Source organism: Mizuhopecten yessoensis, unplaced genomic scaffold (genome assembly GCF_002113885.1).
Source record: "Mizuhopecten yessoensis strain PY_sf001 unplaced genomic scaffold, ASM211388v2 scaffold6759, whole genome shotgun sequence".
Taxonomy (NCBI): domain Eukaryota; kingdom Metazoa; phylum Mollusca; class Bivalvia; order Pectinida; family Pectinidae; genus Mizuhopecten; species Mizuhopecten yessoensis.
In genome coordinates this window covers 702,919-730,798 of record NW_018406710.1, presented here as the reverse complement: position 1 = coordinate 730,798, position 27,880 = coordinate 702,919, and the positions used below count along the sequence as shown (strand labels likewise).

Here is a 27,880-nt window from a genome sequence, read left to right as displayed (position 1 = left end):
TTCCCCTGTATCTTTATTTACTGTGAAATCACTAATTTTAGTGGGGGGTTTAATTCTGTTGATTTTGTGGGTTATCTGCATCCACAAATTCCTAGGTCCACAAAGTAATTAGAAGTTCGATATAAAGCAATTCTCCATTGGAATGGGTAGTCATAACCCACAAATTCAGGTACCCACAAAAAAACTATTTTGTTAGGAAACCACAAAATTAAGGTCCCACAAAAATATCTGATTTCACAGTATCTCCTCATTCATCTGTTTTCTCCATATCTTAGCGATCTTCTTCTTCAACTGTTTCCTCCATGTTTCAGTGATCTTTTACTTTCAACTTTTTCTTACTTATAATCTCATAGATTTTCTCCTTCAACTGTTTTCTTCCATATCTCAACCATATTCTTCTTCAGCTGTGTTGTCTGTATCATACTTCTCCTTTCAAATGTTTCTTACATAAGTATATGAGCTTCCACTCCAACTGTTTCCTTTGTATCTCAAAAACGTTTTCCTTCAACAGTTACTGTTACTTTGCATAATTATGAACAATTTTTCCTTCAGTTGTTACTTTCATATCTCTACAATATTTTCCTTCAACTCTACTTTTCCTTCAGCTACTATTAATGTTACTACCCTATATCTGAGAGATATTTTCTCTCTCCTCGTCGTTGTACCAATATTTGCTTAAAATAATGTTGAGATATAACTTGTCCTTTTCCACAGTGATCAAGAAAGAAGTTGATTCCATATACAGTAACCAATATGAAAAAGACATCGTGAAAGCTTTGAAGAATATCAGGGCTGAGATAGTCGAAGAATATGTGAGTTAAATTTTTGGTTATTTATTTACCCTGTATATTACCATCATTGCATGGAGACATAATCCAGTTCACATCAATGTTTTCTAATCAGAAACCATTCAGAGCCTTCCGTCATACTTCAAGAGCAATCGTGATAAACCAGTGTGTTTCTAGAAAGCCTGCAATGTGCTGAAGGAATTTTAATCCATTAGTCTGTTCTTCATCATCATGTGCAATAATTTTCCATGTATAAAAACATTTTATTATTCTTACTAGAGGTAATTATAATTGTTTGACATGAGGTAATAATGATAGATTTTTTTTAATTTGTTTCTTACAGGAACGTGATGACCCTGTGTACAGATTTTTTTTTAATTTGTTTCTTACAGGAACGTGATGACCCTGTGTACACACAAACTGCCGACATAGACAACATGCAAGTTCCAACATTTACTGTCCCCAAAATACCAGTGGCAACAAACAGAGATGAACCAGTTCGTGCTGCAACTGAAACACCATCAACCTCGCGTCAACCATCACCAGGAGCTAGCTCAAACAGCGAGACAGTTACCATGGAAACAGTCGAAGAGGACGATGACACACCTGTAGATGTAAAATTATTCAAAGTCGAAGACAATCTGGACCCAAAGGAGAGGATGATGCGGAAAATTATACATAATCCAATTGCAATGAGACTTGTACATTCGCCTTATGCTAAAGAAATATTTCGAATCAGTGACGATGTTGTCAATGATCTGCGTAATCCAAAGAAAGTTGAGCGTTTGATTCAAAGCGATTTAGCCTTGCAGTGGGAATTAAAGTTTGCCAAGTTTGATGTCCAAAGAGAGTTGTCTGGAAGGCATTCCAAGTTACTTCAGCTAAATAATGAAGTGTACAATGAGATTCATAAAGAGGCTCTCTGTAAGGATCGTGGGCGAACACATCGTAAGACAAATTATGGTTATCGAGAGTACCTAACCGAGGGACAGAGAAAGCGGGACAGACGGAGGGCTCGGGTGGAGGAAACGATGAACAAAAATCCTAATGTAGGCGGCTACAACTCTGGAGGTGAGTAATTATCCGATACGGGTGCCCTATATATACATATAGTATTCACTCTGTCCGTCCGTACACCAATTTTGTTCCTTGCTGGTAACTTTGGTATTTATTGACTGATTTACATGAAACTTGATTAAGTTGTTCAGTTCGCAAAAATACATGCTGAGGTAAAAAGTCAAGGTCAAATGTCAAGGTCACTGGATCAAAGGTCAAGGTCAAATTTTGCATCTTTTCACTGATGAACATTTTATGACATTATGATATAAAGTTGGTCGGAATTAAACAAAGAGTCAACTGACCAAAGGTCAAGATCACTGGGTCAAAGGTCAAGGTCAAATTTTGTATCTTTTCACTGATGAACCTTTTGTTATGACATTATGAAGTAATGTTGGTCAGAATTAAACAAGGAGTCAACTGCCTGAAGGTCTAGGTCGATGTCAATGTCCAGGTCAAATATTGTATCTTTTTACTGATGAACATTTTTTTTTATGTTATTATGAAGCAAAATTGTTCAGAACTTTACACTGAGTCAACTGACCAAAGGTCCAGTTTACGTGGTCCAAAGGTTCAAGGTCAAGTTTTGTATTTTTCACTGATAAACATTTTTTGTTCTGATATTATGAAGCAAAGTTGGTCGGAATTAAAGAATAAGTCAACTGACCAAAGATCAGGGTCACTGGGTCAAAGGTCAAGGTCATTTGAGTCCAAAGGTCAAAGACAAATTGGATCTCTGACTATGACCCTGGCTCTTGATGGGGGAGGTATCTAAGCTGAAATAAAACAAAACAAAGCTAACAAATGAGTATTGCATCGGTATTTACATTTCTGTTAGCCCAGCAAATATGGAGATGGAAGGAAACAAGACTCACATCATAGTACATGTAAAATGTATATTTTGCTTCCTTGTGATTCTTTTTGAAGTCCAAATGTCAAATGTCAAGCTCAGCTATATGGGCAGATTGCCTCTTGATGATTATGGGGGATATATTGCCACAAGACGGGGCCCTTACTGACCTGTCAGTGTTCTAGTTCCTCTACTCAAAGCTTAAGCTAAAGACACTACAGTAATTTTTAGTTCTCATGATTAATAATCTATATAAAACTCTGAAGAGTTCTCTCCCCTCCTGACATATACATCTAATCTTTCGTATGGTATTTAGGGTGGTTGGGTGGGGCAGCTAACTTGTCTTTCACCAAGGTGGCCGGGGTTGGATTCCCTGATCGGACGTGAAAAGTTATTGGGTTACCTGCCACGTGGGTTTTTTCCCCCCGATTTCCTCCCAAAATAAGACACTAACATCCGGGCCAACAACAGTTATTAACATCAGTTGATGTAAATTGTTTTATAATTGTTGTAAAATAAATAAAGTTTATATATTTTTTTGTTGTGGATATGCCAGAATTTCCAGTTTAGGTTTTGAAAATTTCAGTTCACAGAGAGTATAATATTTAAAATACACATGAAAAATTATATTGAAAAAGTTATGAAAAAAATGGTAGAAAATAAGTATACTTTTTTTTTAGTTTTCTAAGTAATGTACATGTATAACAAAGTTTTGTACATGCTAATCTTTACGCCACTAGGGAACTACTTCCGCCTGAAGAGGGCGCTGGACAACCCTTCCCAGCTGCGACAGGCAATGAAAGACAAGGAAAACGGGACAACCGGTTCATCTTTAGTCACCATTGACAACGAGATCTTTGACCTAATGAAGGATCCCTACCTCCTGATTGGTGTACTGTACCAGGAGCATGAACTACTTTATAAGCTATCAGAGTGAGTACAGTCACCATGCATAGCAATTCCGAAAAGATACTATATTCATCTTTAAGTTCGTTCAGGGTAATTTTCACATTTTCATCAGGAAATTAATAGTTACGACGCAGTGAACAATTTGCTGAAAACAGGTTGTTCCATCATGTCTGAAACCTCAAAACTCCCTCATTCTACATCCTGTGGTCAAATGATCTTCCAGTTACTGTAGGGTGCGTGTAATGATCATAACAGGTGTATCTGAATCAAATGATCTTCCAGTTACTGTAGGGTATGTGTAATGATCATTACAGGTGTGTCTGAATCAAATGATCTTCCAGTTACTGTAGGGTGTTTGTAATGATCATAACAGGTGTATCTGAATCAAATGATCTTCCAGTTACTGTAGAGTGTGTATAATGATCATAACAGGTGTATCTGAATCAAATGATCTTCCAGTTACTGTGGGGTGTGTGCAATGATCATTACATGTGTATCTGAATCACATGATCTTCCAGTTACTGTAGGGGGTGTATAATGATCATAACAGGTGTATCTGAATCAAATGATCCACTAGTTTCTCCAGGGTGTGTGTAATGATCCTAACAGGTGTGTGTGAAACAAATGATCTCCTAGTTACTGTAGGGTGTGTGTAATGATCATTACATGTGTATCTGAATCAAATGATCTTCCGGTTACTGTAGGGTGTGTATAATGATCATAACAGGTGTATCTGAATCAAATGATCCACTAGTTACTCCAGGGTGTGTGTAATGATCCTAACAGGTGTGTGTGAATCAAATGATCTCCTAGTTACTGTAGGGTGTGTGTAATGATCATAACAGGTGTATCTGAATCAAATGATCTTCCAGTTACTATAGGGTGTGTATAATGATCATAACAGGTGTGTCTGAATCAAATGATCCCCTAGTTACTCCAGGGTGTGTGTAATGATCCTAACAGGTGTGTGTGAATCAAATGATCCCCTAGTTACTGTAGGGTGTGTGTAATGATCCTAACAGGTGTATCTGAATCAAATGATCTTCCAGTTACTGTAGTGTGTGTAATGATCATAACAGGTGTATCTGAATCAAATGAATGCTTTTTGAAGTTATATTGATACATTAAAAGGGAAAGATGAATTGAGCAAAACAGTTTCAGTACGGTTCCACGCACTTTCTCCCTCATTGGAAATGCGGAATGAAGGAAATCCGCCTCATTGGGGGTTTCAGAGGTTGACACCTATGACTGAAATAGACTAAAAATAATGACCTGAGCATATTTATCTGATGCATATATAATTGTACCTTCTGTTTAGTACATCTTAGTGTGTAATTGGCTGAGCAACAATGCTGCAATATTTTAACTCATTCACCCCTGAAGACACATTTGAACTCTTCCAATTCAAAGGTGGGAATAGTTCATTGTGAAAATTTCAGGGGTGAATGAATTAAACTAAAACACTTTGTCTTAAGCCTCAACTAGATCTTACAATAAGGCCTAGGAAAGGAAAAGTTTTGTGTCATTGTTGCCTTGGTAGTTGAAGTCATACACAAAAATAACACTGTAACAGTTGCAAAAATTACCCGATATACCGTATATTATCAGGCACAAGATAGCAAGTACAGTTTAAATACGGCAGACCTTCGAAGTTGACAATCTTTTGTGAAAAAGATGAAAAATCTCCATATCTGTGTGAATTGGGCCCCTTCAATTTTGAAGTTGTATTTCAGCAGAAAATAATCAAAAGCCATGTAAAGATTCATACCAGAATGTTTTTCTTCATATTTCATGTGAAAATCATTTTTAGCTAGCCTATTCGAAGAATAGGGGGGCTAATGTAGTCATCCCGGCGTCAGCGTCCGGGAACCTGCAGAGGTTAAAAGTTTTGGTGCAAGTTTTTTCCAAACATGTTGGATCCTCACACTCAATACACAGTTGTGTATTATGAGTTTAAGTCATTTATATCGAGTGTAAGCAATGTGCTGGACCATATTTTCATATTTTATGGCCCAAAAACACCTTAATTGGACTTGGTTAAATTCGAGGTTAAAATTTTCGGGCAAGTTTTTTTGTAAAGTGTTGGACAACTACCATCAATAGGCTGTTGTCTATTATAAGGTTGAAGCATTTATATGGAGTGTTAGCAATGTTCTGGACAATATTTTCATATTTTATGGCCCAAAAACAGCTTAATTGGACTTAGTTAAATTCGAGGTTAAAGTTTTCGGGCAAGTTTTTTTGTAAAGTGTTGGACAACTACCATCAATAGGCTGTTGTCTGTTATAAGGTTGAAGCATTTATATGGAGTGTTAGCAATGTTCTGGACAATATTTTCATATTTTATGGCCCAAAAACAGCTTAATTGGACTTATTAGAATTCGAGGTTAAAGTTTTTGGGCAAGTTTTTTCCATACAGTGTTGGATCATCACACTCAATACACAGTTGTGAATTATGAGTTTAAGTCATTTATATTGAGTGTAAGCAATGTTCTGGGCAATATTTTCATATTTTATGACCCAAAAACAGCTTAATTGGACTTGGTTAAATTCAAGGTTTAAGTTTTTGGGCAAGTTTTGTTGGGTAGTGTTGGACCACCACCATCAATAGGATTTTGTCTATGATAAGGTTGACGTATTTGCATTGAGTGTAAGCAATGTGTTGAACCATATTTTCATATTTTAGCGTCCAAAAACAGCTTTATTGGACTTTGTTAATTTCTTAACAATCACTTCACATAGACGTTTCTACACATTTAACAGTCTTTGAAATATCCTGGTGGTAAGTGAGGTGGCAAATAAAACGACAGGCACTATATCAACGTTTTACTATACATGTGTTTCTATTGATAGTTGCAGTATTATAATAACATACAGAGGTGAGCTATGCTGTTCTCCGAAAGCTCTTGTTAAACTAGGAAAATAAGATTTTTGAAAGTTTCATTGCATTACAATTATAGTTATAAATAATATTTCACTGTATGTGTAATTTACAATGTAATTTGATTTTCAACAATATGATTATACAATTTATTAGCCTTGAATATGCCCACATCACAAAAGAAAAAGGAGATTTTCTTTATTTTTAGCTCACCTGGCCCGGAGGGCTATGCTGTGGTGCGTCGTCCGGCGTCAATATTTTACTTTAAACAACTTCTTATGAATAACCAAAAGGCCAAGGCTGATGATATTTGGCCAGTAGCATGCTGGGATGAAGGGCTACCAAGTTTGTTTAAATGAATGACCTTGACCCACGTTCAAGGTCACAGGGGTCAAATATGTTAAAATTTTCAAACAACTTCTTCTCAATAACCAAAAGGCCCAGGGTACTGATGTTGGGCCTGTTGCATACTGGGATGAAGGGCTACCAAGTTTGTTCAAATGAATGACCTTGACCAACTTTCAAGGTCACATGGGTCAAATGTCGTTAAATCTTCAATCACTTCTTCTCAATAACCAATAGGCCCAGGGTACTGAAATTGGGCCTGTAGCATGCTGGGATGCAAGAATACCAAGTGTGTTCAAATGAATGATCTTGACCCACTCTCAACCTGATGTCCTTGTACAACATTCAAGGTCACAGGCATCATATGTTTAAATCTTTTAATTGGTTCTTATGAATCAAACACTGATATTCTGCCTGTAGTTGTATTTTAGTCCACTTTTAAGATTACAAGTGTGAGCTTAATACCAGATGAGCGATGCAGGCCCATTGGGCCTCTTGTTTATTATCAATTTTCCACAATAAATTCTTAGGGTTCAAGTAAAATGTTCCAATTCTGTGAACTGGAGTCAATATAACAAGCATTAAAAATGATAAATTGATGAGATTTGTTTTAAAATTTCTGTTAACATTAACAGATTATTGCATTGATGAATTGTCACATCCACAAAACCTCATGCAGGCACATCAATTGGCACAATTATTACTTAGTACAAAATTTAAAGGGTGTGAGGTACGGAAGTCTAGGCGTGGAATGCTGGGCTCGTGACTAATGGGTTACAGGTTCGGGTCATGTCACTCTGCACTGTGTTGTATTCTTGAACAAGATACTTTACTTCGCTTGTTCCAGTCTACTCAGCTGTAAATGAGTATGAGGTTTGGCAGTGCTCAGGAATTGTTGAAGTCTAACTGTGAGTGCTTAAATGGCAACACCAGCTGTATGCTCCGCAGGGATTTGAGAATTACGATATAAGCTGGTTGCTGTGGCCCAATAACCATGGATAATAGTTTGTGAACTATTTTGAGAGGACCTACGACCTAGGTTGTGATAAAGCGGTATGTAAGAACCTCAAATTATTATTATTATTTCAACACCACCTGTTGTCACTTTTTCAGGAATTACCCAGACATGTTTCTGAAGATGTTACAGGGATTAAACGGCTACTCCTCTTACACAAGCTGTTACAGCGAGAACCAGTCCAGAAACCGCATGTAAGTCACCTGATGCTGTGCTCCTAAATTACAGCCGTTACTTCGTATGCTAAAACAATTGGGAGAAATGAGAATGAATTTACCTTTGTACGACAGTGCCAGATATCATTCATATAGGCTATGAATGCTGTAAGCCGATTGTTGATGTCATCATTATTATGACATCATAGCTGTTACGTTGATACCAATGACCCTCCCTGGATGTGCTATACATTTACTGAGCATATACGATAAATACCATATTTGAACTCAATGCTGAATACTAATAAGTGTAAAATGAATTTTCCATGAGGAAAATTGTTAATCAGCATTGAACTGCTATCAGTTGGCATTCATAGGCAATATGAATGCCAACTTGACAAAGACAAATAAAACATGAAGTGTGCTTCATGTTGGATTTGTTTTAGTCCAGTTGGCATTCATATTGCCTATGAATGCCAACTGATAGCAGCTCATAGCTTAAAATAGCTGTATTAAACTTGACACCAATTAAGTCAATTGCTGAACTTGATTTTACTAAATTTAAATGAGTTCTTTTACCTTCAATTGAAATGGCTTTATTTTACAGCCGTAAGTGATGATAAATGTTTGATGAATATTGATGGATATGTAAATTTGTGGCAAGGCATTTAATACATAACACCATGGAAAAGATATGTATGAATATTCTAATTCATGAAGGAATAAATATCTCCTTCAGGCGTATGCTTGAGATGATGCGTTTCCGCGACATGAGAGGCCCCGAGGACCTGATGATGATGATGGAGATGGCTGGACCAAAGATGCGAAAGAACATGCGACGACACCCCATGCATGACATGGACGATGATGACGAGGATATGCATATGATGATGATGAGAGACATGGCGATGATGAATGACATGAAGCCACATCGTGAGTAAAACTGATGTGTAAAAAAAATATACATACCAACCTTAACTCATTCACCCCTGAAATTTCATTATGAAGTATTCCAACCTTTGAATTGGAAGGGTTCAAATGTGTCCTCAGGGGTCAGTGAGTTAACAGAATAAAATTTCAATGAATTGAAGAATAATAAAACTAAAGAAAGTTCTGTTAAAATACATTAACAACCCTAAAAAACAGTAAAACCTTGATAAAACACCCTTCCTTTTATTTATCACCTCACTTACTGCCAACATATTTCGAAGTCCCTTTTCCTCATTTTTCTTAAGAATTCCTTTCTGCGTTTCCCTCAAATTGTCGCCAGACCCTCTGATAAGGTGAACATCTCCCTGAACAAACGATGACCATCAAATATATCCAAATATTCTCAAAACTATCAACACATTACCTCCTCCAAAATATTTACCCTAATACGTAAGTTATCTGGCAAATGGCTGGTTGACGATAAATATGCCATGTTTCATCCTTGAAATGTCATGGGTTACGCTCGCTTACTTTCTCTGCACCCCTGCAGGAATATGTCATAATAACCTTAAAGGTAGCAGATAGCTATTTGATTGGTTTCAGATTAAAAAATATCCTGACCAATTGCTAAGCTGATACCTGCCCTTACAGAAAAGCGACACACCGACATCAAAGCCAGTCAATTTCATTGTTCCGTTGCCACACCATTCCTTTGATGTACAAACTAATCTATTTTTATACGACCGTCAAATTTGACGGTAGTATTATGGTATGGTGTTCGTCCGTCCGGTGTAAACTTTGTTTGTCCGGCAATCTCCTCCTACATTTTTTGATCGATCTATATGAAAATTGGTATACATTATAATCATGATATGAAGTTGTGTCTCCCTTAACAGAATTTTGATTCGACAATTTTTCCAAAAGTTATTGCCCTTTGTTCATTTCAGTATTTGAATTTTGTCCGGAGATCTTCTCCTACATTTTTCGACCGATCTATTTGAAACTTGGTATACATGATAATCATGATATGAAGTTGTGTCTCCCTTAACAGAATTTTGATTCGACAACTTTTCCGAAAGTTATTGCCCTTTGTTCATTTCAGTATTTGAATTTTGTCCGGAGATCTTCTCCTACATTTTTCGACCGATCTATTTGAAACTTGGTATACATGATAATCATGATATGAAGTTGTGTCTCCCTTAACAGAATTTTGATTCGACAACTTTTCCGAAAGTTATTGCCCTTTGTTCATTTCAGTATTTGATTTTTGTCCGGCAATCTCCTCCTACATTTTTCAACGGATCTCTTTGAAGATTTTCTCCTACAATTTTTATAGCATATCAGCTAACCACTCTTAGGATGATGCAGATCTTATTTCAATGTAAGAAAGTATATAACACTATATGGCATTCAACGGGCGTATTTTGTTCCGCCCCGCGGTACTCTTGTTATCATCCACAAAGGGTGATCATGTACAGAGCCTTCAATTTTGTCATGAAATTTCCAGGGGTGCAGAGATCATTAGAGAGCGTACGTAGCTCCTGGAATTTCGAGGATGGCCATGTTTGTGTGTGCTGTCTGCCACTGAATAGACTGATCTTCTCGGTTTTTCCACTTGTACGAAAATTGTGAAAGCTTGTTCCTTATCCACAGATATGGACGAAATGAGAAAGAAGATGAGATACCCCATGCACAGGATGGAGATGGAGCGAATGAAAAGGCACGAAGAAATGGGCAAATTCTCGAAAAAAGACTCTAAATCAAAATCTATATCTGACTTTCCACCTGGTGGTGCGTCAAAATCGGGTGGAATGGCAAGGAGCTCTTCTTCAGAAGAAGGTTCTAAAGTAAGTAATATTGCATCGTAATATAAAACACATTTGTTAATTGCTACTAGAAAATTACAGACAATAGTTCCTTATAGGCAAACAATATTGTAATGTTTGACAATTACGATTAAATTCTTTGTCAAGAGACACATACAGTATTTTGGTATGACCAACAATATCAATCGTCATTAGTAACTAACTATACCCCCACATAATGAGAAGGTATATAGTATTCGCTTTGTCAGTGTATCGGTCAGTGTGTGTGTGTGTGTGCGTGTGTGCGTGTATGCATCCCTTTGTCTATAGTAAAAACCTTGTGTACAAGATATCTCCTGAACCCCCTAAACAAATTTAGTTCCTATTTATACCAAAGTATGGTAGTATCAAGTTCTACACCTTAATCATTTAAAAATTGTGATGGTCATCAGTCAAGGTTAAAGGTGAAAGGTCAAAGATCACACTTGACCACTTTTGAAATAAAAAAGTTTGTGTACAAGATATCTCATGAACAAATTTAATTTATATTTACACCATTGTAAACTGAGTTCTTCCACAGGTCCCATATTCTCAGGCTCAAGCATAGATTCTGTGCTAAAACCAACTTTCTTGTAATTCGCTTCAGTCATGTCAAATGATTAAAAAGTCAAATGTAAATATTGAATATATTATTAACAATTCATAACTGAAACAAGAAATAAGTCTTGAGCACAAAATCCATGCTTGAGCATGAAAACGGTTCCATGAATATGGGCCAAGGATAGATTTTGTTAGTCTTTAGTCAAGTATAAGGGTCAAAGGTCATGAGCAAATTTGATAGGTGGGAAGAATGGTGGGATAAATCTATATGAGCCTCTTCTTACTTTGATTTTATTATTAGTTGAACTTACTTGAAAGAATTCTTAAGTTGATAGCCCTCGGGTAGTAATTACTTAATGATTTTCATGGAATTATGTGATTAAAATATCCAAACTTGGTTCAGGTTGGGAGTATCCTCCTGTGGTCATGATATAAAGATATAGAAATTGAGTGGCTGACACTCAAAAAGGCTGAGGGGTGGGGACCAAAAAGTTATAACCACATACCTGCTTAGTGGGCATAATCACACTTAACAGATTTATGCTACCAGGATTGGCTCAAGGGCCCTACCCTGCCATTGGGGACTTAGTCCCTGGGTCATAACAGCAAAAGGGTTCAGATTCCCACCCTTTAACCAGTTGCTGAGTTGGAGACTTATCCATAAAATTACTTTTAATGATAATATGCAATGATTGTTAAAATACCCAGGTTAGGGATACAGGCCCTATGGGCTTCTTGTCATATGATCAGAAATTTGAAGCTTTGATCATCTATTGTGATGTAATTTTAAACATAATGACAATGTACAGTACATTGAGAGTTGTCTGCCTCCTCAGGAATCAAGCGGGAAGTCAGGACTCATGGGTATGATGAAAGGAATATTTAAAAAAGGCAAGGACAAAGACAAGGACAATGACAACAAAGACAAAGACAAGGACAACAAAGACAAGGACAACAAAGATAAGGACAACAAAGACAAGGACAACAAAGACAAGGACAAGGACAACAAAGACAAGGACAAGGACAACAAAGACGAGGACAACAAAGATAAGGACAACAAAGACAAGGACAAGGACAACAAAGACAAGGACAACAAAGACAAACCACAACAGGTGATTCTGAATTGACTTTTTCTTGTCAAAAAAGCTAACATCAAGTAATCAAGAAGGCCATTTAACATATTCATTTTTATTTTATTTTTCTTTCTCAGACATGCATTTTACTTGTAACAGAAAGAACATTTATAATTGAATGTGAACATATTTAGAGACAACAATGCTCCGGCAAATAATTTTATTTGTTTGTGTTTCATATTTTTTTATATTTTTTTTATTATTAAGGTCAGAAACTATCATTGGAAATTTTTCGAATATTTTAGTGATGTTAGTGAGGTGCTTGAATGAAATCTTGGTTTCCATTGTAGACAAAACTGGATAGTGATGGTCTGGATGAAGATGGTCCTAAGTCGAACTCTCTGGAGACGGATGCGGCTCCACCTATGGGTAAGTGCTTGATCATATATGCACAAGTTCCAATTGGCACTGTAAAACAACAAGGCAATACAGAAGTGTCAGCAAAACCATAACTCAGACTCAAAATCCATAAAACTTGGGCAAAATATGGACAAAGGAAGGACTTACATGGAGACCCTTGGAAATGTGCAAGGGAAATAAGGCGAGGTGTTCCGAAGGGTAGTTTAGTGTCTTCTCCTTCATCGATGACTCCTGCCTTGTAAATCTAGGTCAAATCAAAGTAATGCCACGTCCTCATGGGGAGAACTGGGGTACTGACAGCAAAATGAGTAGACGGGCTAATGAGCATAATCAAAAACACTGATCGTCAAATTACTCAAAGACATATCATATTTTCTAATGAGATCATGGTGGCGACCCGAAAACTTGTCCGCGGTCTTCATTAGCTTGTTTCTGTGGAAACGCCATGTTGTAAGTTTGTCCGTACGGACTATATGCTGTGGTATGTTGTTAAGTCATGTGACCTGAGGTCAAGTGACCTATCACCATTGTTCATGGTCCGCCTGTCAATTTTTCTTCGCTACTGGTCCTGAATGTTCGAAGGGATTTTACTAAGCTTGGTAGGAAACTCACTGAGCTAAATGTTTTTACTAATGAATAGTGTAGCTCAAAGAGCGGGAGTAAAATGGAAATAGGTGAGCTATTCCGTACCACCTGCCTCTTGGTGATTTCTTGGCAGTTCTGTTAAATGATTGCTAGTCCGACACACTATTTATTCATTGTTAACAAAAACACTGGGAGAGATGAGTTTGGGAGCAGCCAAAGTAAAAGCATTCAGAAAGTCATGAATTCCTTACTTCATGTGTTGTAAACCCCTGATATGATACAAGTGACTTTTTGATGGCTTTCTTTTGGTACCTTGATACTTTGAAAGTCTTTGTATCACTAACCCTGTGTGTATGAAATATCTCATGGACCGATCAACAGATTCAGGGCACGTATTCATGAAACCGATCACATACTCTAGCTTGGATTCTGTGCTCAAACCAACTTGATTGTAACCAGCTTGAATCTTGTGACACTGTGAAAAAAAACTGTAGACATTTTGAACTGTAATCTGCAGGTTGAGGTGATTTGACAATACCAGAATTAATGAGGGATTTCTTATGATCATTGTTGGGATTTCACTAATACACCATCCAAAATTTGTACAATCCATTGATGAAATGTATTTCTAAATTACATTTTCACCTGAACCGGAAGTTTGGTTTGAGCACAAAATGTGAGTTTGAGCATGAGAACGGTTTCATTAATACAGGCCCAGATCATATTTACATCATTATGATAGTACCATAGCATCAAGCTCGACTCCTGATTAGAATTTGGTGGTCATCTGTTGAATATGAAGGGTCATAAGTCATAGGTCATAGGTCAACATTTACTACTTTATTGGAAGTGAAAAGCTTGGGTATTTAATGTATCTAAAAAACACCTCACCAGATTGAGTTTATGATAAAAACATTGTGCAGTAATATTAAGTTTTACACCTGATTAGAACTTGATGCCATTGATCAAGACTGTTTTGTTTTGGTGGGGTATATATACGTGAACGTCTGCTCACTTATGTTTTGTATTTGTGACAATTAATTCCAAAACAGAGAACACTTACATGTACAGCAGACCTTTCTAGGAGTATAAAGCGTAATTTCAGGATATTTCTTGCAAAAAAGTTGTGTGATATTTTGTATCAGTAGCAGTATCTTGCTTGCCCAAAGTGGAGTGTATTATGTCATCGTGACAACCATCTGTTTACGTTACTTCAGGGCGAGACATAAAACGTAGTGATCAGCAAAACTTTACCATCATGGGAAAATGAAACAACTACATAGAGGCCACATTGAATTGCCTGTGGAAAATTGATGATAGCAAATTCAGTACAAATTACCAGCTCCAGGAACTCTCCAGAACTTAACAAGTTCAAATTAGATACCTACAAGAGGAACGTGAAAGTTCATTGGCTTATCATTTAAGGACAGTTTGATTGATAGAGGTTGTTAAAATAGGGAGTTACCAAGGAACTCGTCAAGCTTTACTAAAATGTCACTGATGTCACTACAACTTGGCAGTGTAAGGATAAAGAAGTTAACCCTTTCACCACTGTAGACCATATTGGACCCCTTCATATCAATGCATGGTAGAGTCTACTAAATTTACATAGGGGTGAAAGGGTTAATAATGATGTGGTTATAAACGGGATAAAAACAATGTAACAAGATATTCTACATTTTGAAAATAGTTGACCCAGGCAACCTTGAATGTGGTTCAAGGTCATCTTGAGACCTTACCTTTGCATAAGTAAAGATGGCCTCTGCATGACCGACCTCCATAAGATCTATATTTAGTATGAAACTAGGACAAGAAAACAAACCAATACTGGTAATACTGTAAACAAAACCATCTAATTCATTCACCCCTGAAATTTCATAATGAACTATTCCAACCTTTGAGTTGGAAGAGTTAAAATGTTTCTACAGGGGTGAATGAGTTAAACTCAAAATTGATGAAAATGGGAAAGTTGGAAGTGTAGCAATAGCTTTTACTCATCCTAATCAACAAAACTTGAACAACTTGACTTGTTATATTAGTAACCTGGAAATGTGAAATCCAACATACTGCATCACCACGTCGTCAAAATAGTTCAGCCTTTTCAACCTAAGGAAAAACATACATGGAACCCACAAGGACCTCAAGTGAAAACAGGAAGTGATTTTGGAAGTAAAGACCAGAAGTGATTTTGGAGTCCTATTTTCATTGTCGTTATTGGTCCTACTGACACCAAATCACCCAAACTGTTGTTTACAAACTATGCATGTCATTTGGAAGATGTTGATGAAACAGAAGCTGAAGATCAGACAACTTGGATAACTATTCAGTCAATTTGAAGCCTTTCTATAGCCCAGGTATGGATAGATGCAATCACACACAATCTTGTAAACCAGGCTACATTACTGTGTGATATGGTATTTCACAATTTTAAATGTCGAGAATGTCCACCACATGTAACAAGGTTCGTTTAGCGGGTAGGGTTAAAATAATGGGTATCACATAGCATCAGAAAACAGGTGTTTGCGAGGTTTAGACATCCTCAAAATTTCAGGGGTTACACTCACTTACATTATATCTACACACCTGGAATATGGCATAACAATATGGGGGCACATGGTGAACTAATATATCAGTTTCAGGTAGAAAAAACTGACCAATATTGGCTAGGTGGATACCTGTCCTTTGAAGAAAAACAGAGGAAGGAAACCGGACTGAGTTTCTTTCTGTTTCAAATCAATGGATCAAACAAGTCTGCTTGTATTATCCACAAGGTGGTGTGTACGGAGCGTTTGATTTTGTCATGCCATATTCCACGGATGTATAGAATGTTCAGTGAGCGTACCCCCCGGAATTTCGAGGATGGAAGGGTGGGGTGGGGGGGGAGTTAACGAAAATACAAAAATATTTATCGGTTACCAATGTATTAACGCCAGAATGAACCATGTATGTCTCTTTGCAAAAGTTTTATGGGAAACTTAACATTCATTTCATTTACAGGATATTGAAGATAAAAGTCATCTTGGGAGGGAAAATAACAGGATTTAAAATGGTGAATGGATGATCTACTGTCTCAGGACTGGCTGGGGTGTGAAGGTTTGTGTGCATGAGTACTGTGGAACATCTACTTTCAAATCACAGAGAATTGCTAGCTTTGCTAATCATGACTCGAGTGACATTCAGGGGTTGGATCTTTTCAAAAACTTTCAAAATATTATCAGACAATGTCACAAAAGTAGCCTACCTAACTCATACGAATGGTCCCACCACGGACATGACATGCAATTTTGGCAGAATATTTGGAGAAAATGAACATGATAGATGTGAGGCATGTCCCTGGTGTAAAAATGTTGACAATATATATATAGGGGCTATAACCTCACTTGTTGACATTCTGGATGGTTCGTCGGGACCTAACAAGGCAGGTCTGTGTGAATTGTTTATGTCTAAACACCATCTGTTATATACAACGGTCAAATTCATGACCCAGTGTCAACCAGCGTGGAGATGTTAGCTGAAATGGACTGGAGACTGCTTGACACTTTCATAAATCTGTGTATTTGTTAATAATTCATAGCAAACTAAGAGTGATGAAAAGACAAAATGCAATGAGGAGACTTGTAACTACATTGTGGTCAGCCCAACTGGGGTTTCAGGATCTACAAAACTCAACAATAATAAGGACACTGGTCAGAATGGTCAACCTGACAAACATCGCTTTCTGCGGCATCATTCGTAATGAGTCTGCACAACATTGCCATGATAATCAATGTTTCAGCTGACAACTGGACTTCAATTTCAACTTGCCAAGTGATGTAGCTATTGGATCTTTATTGTGTGAACTGATCCATAGCCAGAACAAAATAATGGGTTTTAATTCAGTGGTAAGGAGTTTTTATTCCGTGGTAAGGAGTTTGTATTCCGTGGTAAGGAGTTTGTATTCCGTGGTAAGGAGTTTGTATTCCGTGGTAAGGAGTTTGTATTCCGTGGTAAAGGAGATTCAGTCAACCCTAGAAGTGCCTTAAGTGGTAATTTATTGTAGGTGTTCTCTTAATAAAGGTTCAGTTAGCAAGATAATAATTGCAGTGAGGAATAATAAAAGTTGTTTCTTGCTACATGTGGTCTGTTTATAGAGGTGGTTTCTTACCACATGTGGTCTCTTTATAGAGGTGGTTTCTTACCACAAGTGGTCTCTTTATAGAGGTGGTTTCTTACCACAAGTGGTCTCTTTATAGAGGTGGTTTCTTACCACATGTGGTCTCTTTATAGAGATGGTTTCTTAACACATGTGGTCTCTTTATAGAGATGGTTTCTTACCACAGATGGTCCATTTATAGAGATGGTTTCTTACCACAGGTGGTCGCTTTATAGAGATGGTTTCTTACCACAGGTGGTCTCTTTATAAAGGTGGTCTTTTAACACAGGTGGTCTCTTTATAGTGGTGGTATCTTCACAATGCTTGGGCCCTCTGACAAAGCTGGACTGGCTATTAACATTCACTTCTGAACCATTCATGTTTTCATCTGATCAACTTGTATTCAGTGCAGATTTCAGTGTTTTTTGTGTATATATTCCATGTCATTAAAATTGACGTTAAGAAATCACATTTTATTTCTACTCTGTGTATGCAAGTGAATACATTCCATGTCATTAAAATTGACATTTAGAAATCACGTTTTATTATTTTTAATTTCTGTGTATGCAAATAATTAACTACAAGAACCTAGTAAAGTATTTGTTGATTTCTGTAAATGGGTAACAATGCTTACACAAAAAAATTATCACCAAAGAAATTATTGAATTAATCCATCCGTACTGCACTTTTTACCATAGCCTCTCGTGACCTTGAAATTTAAGATTGTGATGAATCGATCTGAAATACTTTCCTAAATGCTCAGCTGGATGTACCACCTCATATACTAATCAGAATAGAAAATTAACTTCTGTATTTACTGCAGCACAATATTGACGGTCCACCATCCATTACCATCCATTGTTGATTACCGGTTTTGTTTTCTAACGTAAGTGGTTCAGTTTTGGCTGTTCCAGTGAACAAATAATTTATAAAAGCCTACAGTTTGAGGACACTCCCTGCCAAAACTAGCTCATTGGTTTCACTTCCTGAGTTTAAAAGCAGAACTGGATGCAATTAATCTGCCGTAAATTTGCGCGTATAGTGCCCACTTTTTTGGGTAAATATTGTCATGTCAAAAAGGGGGTGCACACTATACGCAGGAACATGTCATTCTTGAGTTATCGTTCTCGAGGTTTTTCAATATTAATCATGATAGTAAAAAAACAAAAAACAAATGTAAAACAAATCATTTGCAGATGTAGCCATATCTTCCTGGGTTTGGGAGCAGACCGCATGTTTACGAATATTCTGGAATATTTACATCATTCCCTTCTCCAGCTTTGAGAACTTTGACTGCGTATAAATTAGCATATATAGGCAGTGAAAAAAGGCTCGGCAGATGGATACCCGTTTTAAATAGGGCGCCTTTCACGCTTCATCAAGATTATCAGTCAGATGACAACTGTTGCTTGGTTCCTTCGCCATCTAGATACATCAAACATATTTGGGATCCGTTGTGTCCAATTATACAACAAAGGGATGCTAGCAAACATATTCGGGGTCCGTTGTGTCCAATTATACAACAAAGGGATGCTAGCAAACATATTCGGGATCCGTTGTGTCCAATTATACAACAAAGGGATGCTAACAAACATATTCGGGATCCGTTGTGTCCAATTATACAACAAAGGGATGCTAGCAAACATATTCGGGATCCGTTGTGTCCAATTATACAACAAAGGGATGCTAGCAAACATATTCGGGATCCGTTGTGTCCAATTATACAACAAAGGGATGCTAGCAAACATATTCGGGATCCGTTGTGTCCAATTATACAACAAAGGGATGCTAGCAAACATATTCGGGATCCGTTGTGTCCAATTATACAACAAAGGGATGCTAGCAAACATATTCGGGATCCGTTGTGTCCAATTATACAACAAAGGGATGCTAGCAAACATATTCGGGATCCGTTGTGTCCAATTATACAACAAAGGGATGCTAGCAAACATATTCGGGATCCGTTGTGTCCAATTATACAACAAAGGGATGCTAGCAAACATATTCGGGATCCGTTGTGTCCAATTATACAACAAAGGGATGCTAGCAAACATATTCGGGATCCGTTGTGTCCAATTATACAACAAAGGGATGCTAGCAAACATATTCGGGATCCGTTGTGTCCAATTATACAACAAAGGGATGCTAGCAAACATATTCGGGATCCGTTGTGTCCAATTATACAACAAAGGGATGCTAGCAAACATATTCGGGATCCGTTGTGTCCAATTATACAACAAAGGGATGCTAGCAAACATATTCGGGATCCGTTGTGTCCAATTATACAACAAAGGGATGCTAGCAAACATATTCGGGATCCGTTGTGTCCAATTATACAACAAAGGGATGCTAGCAAACATATTCGGGATCCGTTGTGTCCAATTATACAACAAAGGGATGCTAGCAAACATATTCGGGATCCGTTGTGTCCAATTATACAACAAAGGGATGCTAGCAAACATATTCGGGATCCGTTGTGTCCAATTATACAACAAAGGGATGCTAGCAAACATATTCGGGATCCGTTGTGTCCAATTATACAACAAAGGGATGCTAGCAAACATATTCGGGATCCGTTGTGTCCAATTATACAACAAAGGGATGCTAGCAAACATATTCGGGATCCGTTGTGTCCAATTATACAACAAAGGGATGCTAGCAAACATATTCGGGATCCGTTGTGTCCAATTATACAACAAAGGGATGCTAGCAAACATATTCGGGATCCGTTGTGTCCAATTATACAACAAAGGGATGCTAGCAAACATATTCGGGATCCGTTGTGTCCAATTATACAACAAAGGGATGCTAGCAAACATATTCGGGATCCGTTGTGTCCAATTATACAACAAAGGGATGCTAGCAAACATATTCGGGATCCGTTGTGTCCAATTATACAACAAAGGGATGCTAGCAAACATATTCGGGATCCGTTGTGTCCAATTATACAACAAAGGGATGCTAGCAAACATATTCGGGATCCGTTGTGTCCAATTATACAACAAAGGGATGCTAGCAAACATATTCGGGATCCGTTGTGTCCAATTATACAACAAAGGGATGCTCATCGAACATATTCGGGATCGTTGTGTCCAATTATACAACAAAGGGATGCTAGCAAACATATTCGGGATCCGTTGTGTCCAATTATACAACAAAGGGATGCTAGCAAACATATTCGGGATCCGTTGTGTCCAATTATACAACAAAGGGATGCTAGCAAACATATTCGGGATCCGTTGTGTCCAATTATACAACAAAGGGATGCTAGCAAACATATTCGGGATCCGTTGTGTCCAATTATACAACAAAGGGATGCTAGCAAACATATTCGGGATCCGTTGTGTCCAATTATACAACAAAGGGATGCTAGCAAACATATTCAGGATCCGTTGTGTCCAATTACACAACAAAGGGATGCTAGCAAACATATTCGGGATCCGTTGTGTCCAATTATACAACAAAGGTATGCTAACAACCTTCTTGTTCCATCGTTACACATTTAAATATCTATAACAGTAGCGTAAACAAATTATACAACAAAGGGATGCTAGCAAACATGTTAAGGATCCGTTGTGTCCAATTACACAACAAAGGGATGCTATCAAACATATTCGGGATCCGTTGTTTCCAATTATACAACAAAGGGATGCTATCAAACATATTCGGGATCCGTTGTGTCCAATTAGACAACAAAGGGATGCTAACAAACATCTTCGGGATCCGTTGTGTCCAATTATACTACAAAGGGATGCTAGCAAACATATTCGGGATCCGTTGTGTCCAATTATACAACAAAGGGATGCTAACAAACTTCTTGTTCCATGGTTACACATTTAAATATCTATAACAGTAGCGTAAACAATGGTGGCTTCATTCTGAAACATTCCACCGCATCACTCCATGAGCAGTATATATATGTCAATACACCTATGTGGCGACTGTTGTAAAAGAATAAAAATGTTCGAATTAACGGTTTCTCACATTAGTTATTTTAAAATTAAAAGGCTATGAAAGGAAGAAAAATAGTGTTGTTCACTGTGGATTTTCTAAATTTACTCCGATATCGTTGTAGATTCACTGGAACTATATTATCCTAGCAACCACGGCTACCGTAGTTACAATCGTAGCAACCTGCTTCAATTGTTTTTCCTGCGTATTGTAACATTCAAACATTTTTTGGACATAAATATAAGGATTGACCTTCATTTTGACTGCGTAAACAGTAGTATGAATGCATTTTGCAACGAACATATTCAATTACACAATATGGAGCGCTAACTTAGAATATGTTTGGTACATGCCATCAAAATGAAGGTCAATTCTTAATTATTGCCAACCAGTGAGGATCTGTAATTATACGGAAATATCGTCTTGTTGATGTTACGGAGGTTATTGAGTGAATGTCATTGTGACTGTGTAACTTCTGAATTGTTCAATATATTTCATCAAATTTTCCTGGAAACATTCTTAGCTGATTTGAAGTCAGAATTTTACAAAATGAGGGGGATGACCCTCCAGGGGGCTAAGGGATGGGGCCAAAAGGGGGTAATATGGACATATAAATATAAGTGATTTTTCTTCTGGAACTACGAGATGTCTATATCAACCGTATTTAGGTGGAAGCATTCTCCAGTGGTAGGGATTCAAAATTGTACATTTAGAGATTGGACTCGAGGGGTAATTTGGCCATATTGGTTAAAGTGACCTCTTTGGAGGAACTGTATAATGGACATCAACCCTATTTTGTTTGAAGCATTTTCAGGTTGGAAGAGTCAGAATTGCACAAATTCAGGGGCCGACTCCCAGGTGTTTGGAGGCTGGACCAAAAAAGTGAAATTGGGCCTATTTGCTTCAAATGACTTCTATTCTCTTTATGAGAATTATGAACTATGAACCATATCTTAAAGGTTTTTTCCAGGTCCATTGGGCTAAGGCAAAGAGTATTTTATTTCAGGTCTAATAAGCTAGTTGAAATATTATAGAAAACACGGATAGATCGCAATACAAAATGTTGGCGTACACATACAAGGCACTGAATGGAACAGCTCCTCAGTTCCTACAGGAGCTTGTTACCCGGTATCAGCCGTCACGATCACTGCGGTCGGAGTCAGAATCTCTGGTGTGTCCCAAAATCTCGCACTGCGGCCTATTGAAACCGGTGCTTTGGGAGGGTTTCGGCCACGTTGTGGAATAGCTTACCATCTGCTATTAGAAAGTCAAATACACTCGCCAAATTCAAGTGGGGAAATCAAAACTCACCTCTTCACATCTGCATTTTAGGGTCTCTACAAAGACGTCATGTAAATACCACCCTTTATTTGTTCAATCATGTGCACATTGCTTGCTTAAATGTATAAAAGTGATTGTAAGCCTTTGTTTCACGACTATAACTATTACTATTATCCATATGTTGTAAAGCGCTTTAGAGTAATTTTACAAATTAAATAGGACACTATATAAATGTTGTATATTATTATTATTTATTAGGGCCCCGTATCGGAGATACGGGTGCCCTATAGTAATCACTCTGTCTGTCTGTCTGTCTGTCTGTCTGTCCGTCCACAAATTTTGTTCCTGGCTGATAAATTTAGTATCTATGGACAGATGTACATGAAACTTGGTCAGGATGTTCAGTTCACAAAAATACACATTGAGGTAAAAAGTCAAGGTCAAAGGTCAAGGTCATTAGGTTCAAAGGTCAAGGTCAAATTTTACATCTTTTCACTGATGAATATTTTGTTACGACATTATGGTGCAAAGTTGATCAGAATTAAACATGGAGTCAACTGACCTAAGGTCAAGGTCATCGGGTCAGGGGTCAAGGTCAAATTTTTGTAGCTTTTCACTGGTGAACATTTTGCTATGACATTATGAAGCAAAGTTGTTCCGAATTAAACAAAGAGACACAATGGGATAAAAGTCAAGGTCAAAGGTCAAGGTCATTAGATTGAAAGGTCAAGGTTAAATTTTGCATCTTTTCACTGATGAACATTTTGTTATGACATGATGAAGCAAAGTTGATCAGAATTAAACAAGGAGTCGACCGACCAATGGTCAAGGTCATTGGGTCAAAGGTCAAGGTTAAATTTTGTATCTTTTCACTGGTGAACATTTAGTTATGACACTTTGAAGCAATGTTGCTCAGAATTAAACAAGGAGTCAATTGACCAAAGGTCAAGGTCACTGGGTCAAAGGTGAAGGTTAAATTTTGTACCTTTTCCCTGATGAACATTTTGTAATGACATTATGAAGCAATGTTGTTCAGAACTTAACACAGAGTCAACTGACCTTAGGTCCAGGTCACGGGGTCCAAAGGGTCAAGGTCAAGTTTTGTATTCTTCACTGATGAACATTTTGTTATGATATTAAGAAGTAAAGTTGGTCTTAATTGAAGAATAAGTCAACTGACCAAAGATCAGGGTCACTGGGTTAATGGTCAAGGTCATTTGGGTCCAAAGGTCAAAGACAAAGTGGATCTCTGACTTTGACCCTGGCTCTTGATGGAGGAGGTATATAAAGTGAAATAAAACAAATCAAAGAGAACAAATGAGTGTTGCACTGGTATTTACATTTCTGTTAGCCCAGCAAATATGGAGGTGGAAGGAAACTAGACTCACATCATAGTACATGTAAAATGTATATTTTGCTTCCTTGCAATTCTTTTTGAAGTCCAAATGTCAAACGTCAAGCTCAGCTATATGGGCAGATTGCTTCTTGATGATTATGGGGGATATATTGCCACAAGACAGGGCCCTTACTGACCTGTCAGTGTTCTAGTTATATACATGTAATTACAATAGATTTCTGAAGTAAAGGTCAAAACCAAATGGAGTTTGTAAGGTGATTATAGACCTGTGTTTAGACGGATTAGGATAGTAGGTTTTGTCATGTAAATCATTGGCATAGTGCCAACTTATGTTGTTACTTGTAATGTCTAATTATAGAACTATTATAAAATCTCACCGGTACCCAATTATAGACAGGTAATAAATACACATGATTTTTAAAGTGAAATGTGGGTTTTGGGTCAAGAACCAGGAAATCAAATCAGATGTTACCTATAGATCGGACAGAGTAATTTGAAGTTACAGATTGTGTACTACCGTATACTATATGTAGGGAAAACTATGAATGTGAGGTAAGAATAAACACACTTTTTCATAATGGAACAAGGAAGAAATAATGGTATGTCCTAATGGTAAGTCCTTGCACAGTCAACACCATTCAAATTTAAATGCGTTGGGTATTTTCAGGAATTAATCATATTATTCTATTTCTGTATTATAAAAAGAAAACTCAAGATTATCAATGCATACTGCAGGATTTTCTTTCAAATAATACGTATATCTGTCCGTCCTGGTTATAATTGTTTTATTGCTCAGTGGTGACCCTGGTAAAGTCGTTTTGTGTTTGTGGACGATAGCTGTGACGTTTAGACACACGTGTTTAGAAGTTGTGTGTTTGTGGGCGATAGCTGTGACTTTTAGACACAAGTGTTTAGAAGTTGTGTGTTTGTGGACGATAGCTGTAACGTTTAGACACACGTGTTTAGAAGCTGTGTGACAGCATTGTTAACGTTCTTACTTGAGTATAATATATTTCACATAATTATGTACAGTTGAGGATATTTTGGCTGACATTAAAGGCTTGAGGATATTTTGGCTGACATTAAAAGCTTGAGGATATTTTGGCTGACATTAAAAGCTTGAGGATATTTTGGTGGACATTAATAAGTTGATGTTGGTGCTTTTTTCGCACACAATATATTTTAAATCAAATTCTTTTTTTGCATAGTTCATAGGAGGAAGATCATTTATTGACACTAGTCAAGAGGTTGATATTTTTTAAGACATTTTAAGGTTGATTCTTTTCATTTCTTGTGACCATTATAAGAATGGTTATGCTTTGGTAAACACAAGTTGATGATCTGGTAGTCATTATAAGGGTGATCAATAGAATCTTCCCCTACCTTGAGGGTACAGTGACAGAGAAATCTCCACCCCGAGAGGTGATGTTTTTGGTTGTCTGACCGGAGATTCTGCCGAGGGTTTGACGTCCAAACAAATCACTCTGAGGGTTGAAGATATCTGTCACACCCTAAAGGTAGGGGATGATTATTTTTCTCCCATCTTATTATTTCAGTCACGACTGCCATGTTTGTAAACAAAACACATGTGGGGTATGCATATCGTCATTCACTTTTGATGATGTCACAATTACCGATGACGCATTTTAATGACGTCACAATTGATCATGTGCTAATCGGCACGAGGCTATCTCCCCCTAGGGGGTGATCAGCTGAACTTTCCCGGCAAGAACAGGAGACACACCTGTGAAGGGTGGGAGAAAATATTTCCACTGACACCATAAATGAGGTTGATGATGTTGTATCGTTGCATATTACAGGGAGAGTCGAGGGTACAGCTGATATCCTTCCATGGGCGATAGCACAGCCGGCTGTCCGACAGTCAACAACGCCTGTCCATGCTCGACCACAGACATCCAGCAGTGTTACCAAGCCTAGTTCACCCAGCAGCAGTAGTAATGTAGCGACAGCGACAGCTACAAGTACCCCAGCAGCCACGACCAGTGTATCCTCAGCAGGCAACAATGTTGCTAGCCTTGGATCAGCATTGACAGCATCAGCGGGGTCAGCGGAAATTCATAACCCGATGGAGGTTGATCCCTTTCCCTCGCTATTGACCCTAAAAGACAGCACAGCTGGCCATGGACTGAGCCAGATGTCGGAGACGAGCCTGAAACAAGTTTATAAACCCCCAAGTCCTGGGGCAGCCTCAAGTGCTAGCAAAGTCAACCCCACTCCAAAGGAGTCGAGTCAAAGTACAAAAGTCTCCACCCCCGAGGCTTCTGGGAGTCGCCGTGCCACGGAGACGCAAGTACGTCCACGCCCCCAAGCTACCAACACTACCCCACCACCATCTGAGCCCAAAAAGGCAAAAATTACTGGTCACGAAGTAAGCATTCCCCATGAAATAGCCATCATATGTAATTTAATTTTCCTGGTGGGCTGTCTTTCAAAAACGAAATCCCGATTTGTCAACCTTGATATACAAACTATAACAAACATTACAAGAATCTAATTAAAATCCAAGAGATGCCCAAATCCCTGCCCCATTGCCTTCGAAGTGCATGATATGAACATGTGATAAGTACGTTTTGCTTCAATGATTGTAAACTGTAAGTAAACAATGTGATAATTGATAAATGATAAAAGATGTCTTGAGTCAAATTTGTCAAATCTGGAAAATTTCTATGCAAGATGTATAAGTATTTTCAAGACATCCTTATTTAGTTGTGTACCCCTGTTTGTGTGTGTTTTGTAGAGCCTAGATCAGAATGTTTCCATTGACGCTAACCCAAGTTTGGAGTCTGTCTTTACCGAACCATCAAAAACGACATATTCAACGACAAACACTGGAAAAACACACACCATTCTACACGAACGTAAGTTAAATGTTGACCCCTATACACAGGAGACTTTATAAAATATTTAAATTCAGTATCTGTCGCTACGAAAAGCAAATTTATTTTATTAGAATTCTTAATATATCCATGATAACAAATAGTATCGGTTTTTTTTTTAGTATCGGTTACTGTTAATCATACAAATGCATTTCCATGTGAATTTAAGAGAATAAAACCCTAATTTGTGTTTCTCTCTGAACCGAGGCTGACCTATTCAGCACTTGTAGATGGAGGGGTCCAGACGTGCCTGCCCTACACAAAAATGCTGACTATTGCTAGTTTGCGTTATTTCTTTATAAAACAATGTCAATCCAGATGCAGGTTTTAAAATACATTATATAACTTAGTGGACACCTGTAAGAAGGACATGATATTCTTGATATATTGTTATATTTATTCTCCAAAACTGCATTTTTTAGCTCTGCTTACAGTTCGGTCCAAATGGGTTTGTTTATTGTGGAATATTTCTGTGCCACCTGAACTGTTTCAACCGGGATAAGCGAATGTGTCCCAAGATTTTAAAATGAAAGCTAAAAACTCTGCTGCTCAAAGAAATTTGATATTTCAATTTTTAAAAAACATGACAACATTTATCATGCATGAAGAAAAAAAAATCTGAATGTTTTCCATAACTTAATTTTGATGTTTGGAAAATAATATATTTTTCAGGACCAGGGTGCTCTACCAAGATTACCTTTTCTGCGGAACAGGGAGCAAACTCCCCTAACATCCAGGTTGGTGATGAGAACGTCATGGTTGTGAATAGCGGGTCAGGAAGAGTGAAGGTTCCTTCAGAAAAATCTGCTGCCAAACAAGTCCCAGCAAATCTCACCAGTAGGTACAAATA

At 37.7% G+C, this 27,880-nt stretch overlaps 1 protein-coding gene across 3 annotated transcripts in view; it reads left to right on the top strand.

The window, feature by feature from the left end:
* The window catches only part of LOC110452596, a 40,885-nt gene that overhangs the window by 8,967 nt on the left and 4,038 nt on the right, over positions 1-27,880 (top strand). For 2 of the 3 annotated variants that reach the window (XM_021501227.1, XM_021501226.1), the window contains exons 6-15: positions 715-812; positions 1,181-1,859; positions 3,435-3,627; positions 7,943-8,038; positions 8,739-8,932; positions 10,583-10,776; positions 12,758-12,836; positions 25,954-26,522; positions 26,892-27,012; positions 27,703-27,867. In XM_021501227.1, coding sequence (XP_021356902.1) covers positions 715-812; positions 1,181-1,859; positions 3,435-3,627; positions 7,943-8,038; positions 8,739-8,932; positions 10,583-10,776; positions 12,758-12,836; positions 25,954-26,522; positions 26,892-27,012; positions 27,703-27,867 — 2,388 coding nt within the window. The remainder of the gene's footprint in view (positions 1-714; positions 813-1,180; positions 1,860-3,434; positions 3,628-7,942; positions 8,039-8,738; positions 8,933-10,582; positions 10,777-12,757; positions 12,837-25,953; positions 26,523-26,891; positions 27,013-27,702; positions 27,868-27,880) is intronic. The other variant, XM_021501228.1, reaches the window with a different exon arrangement.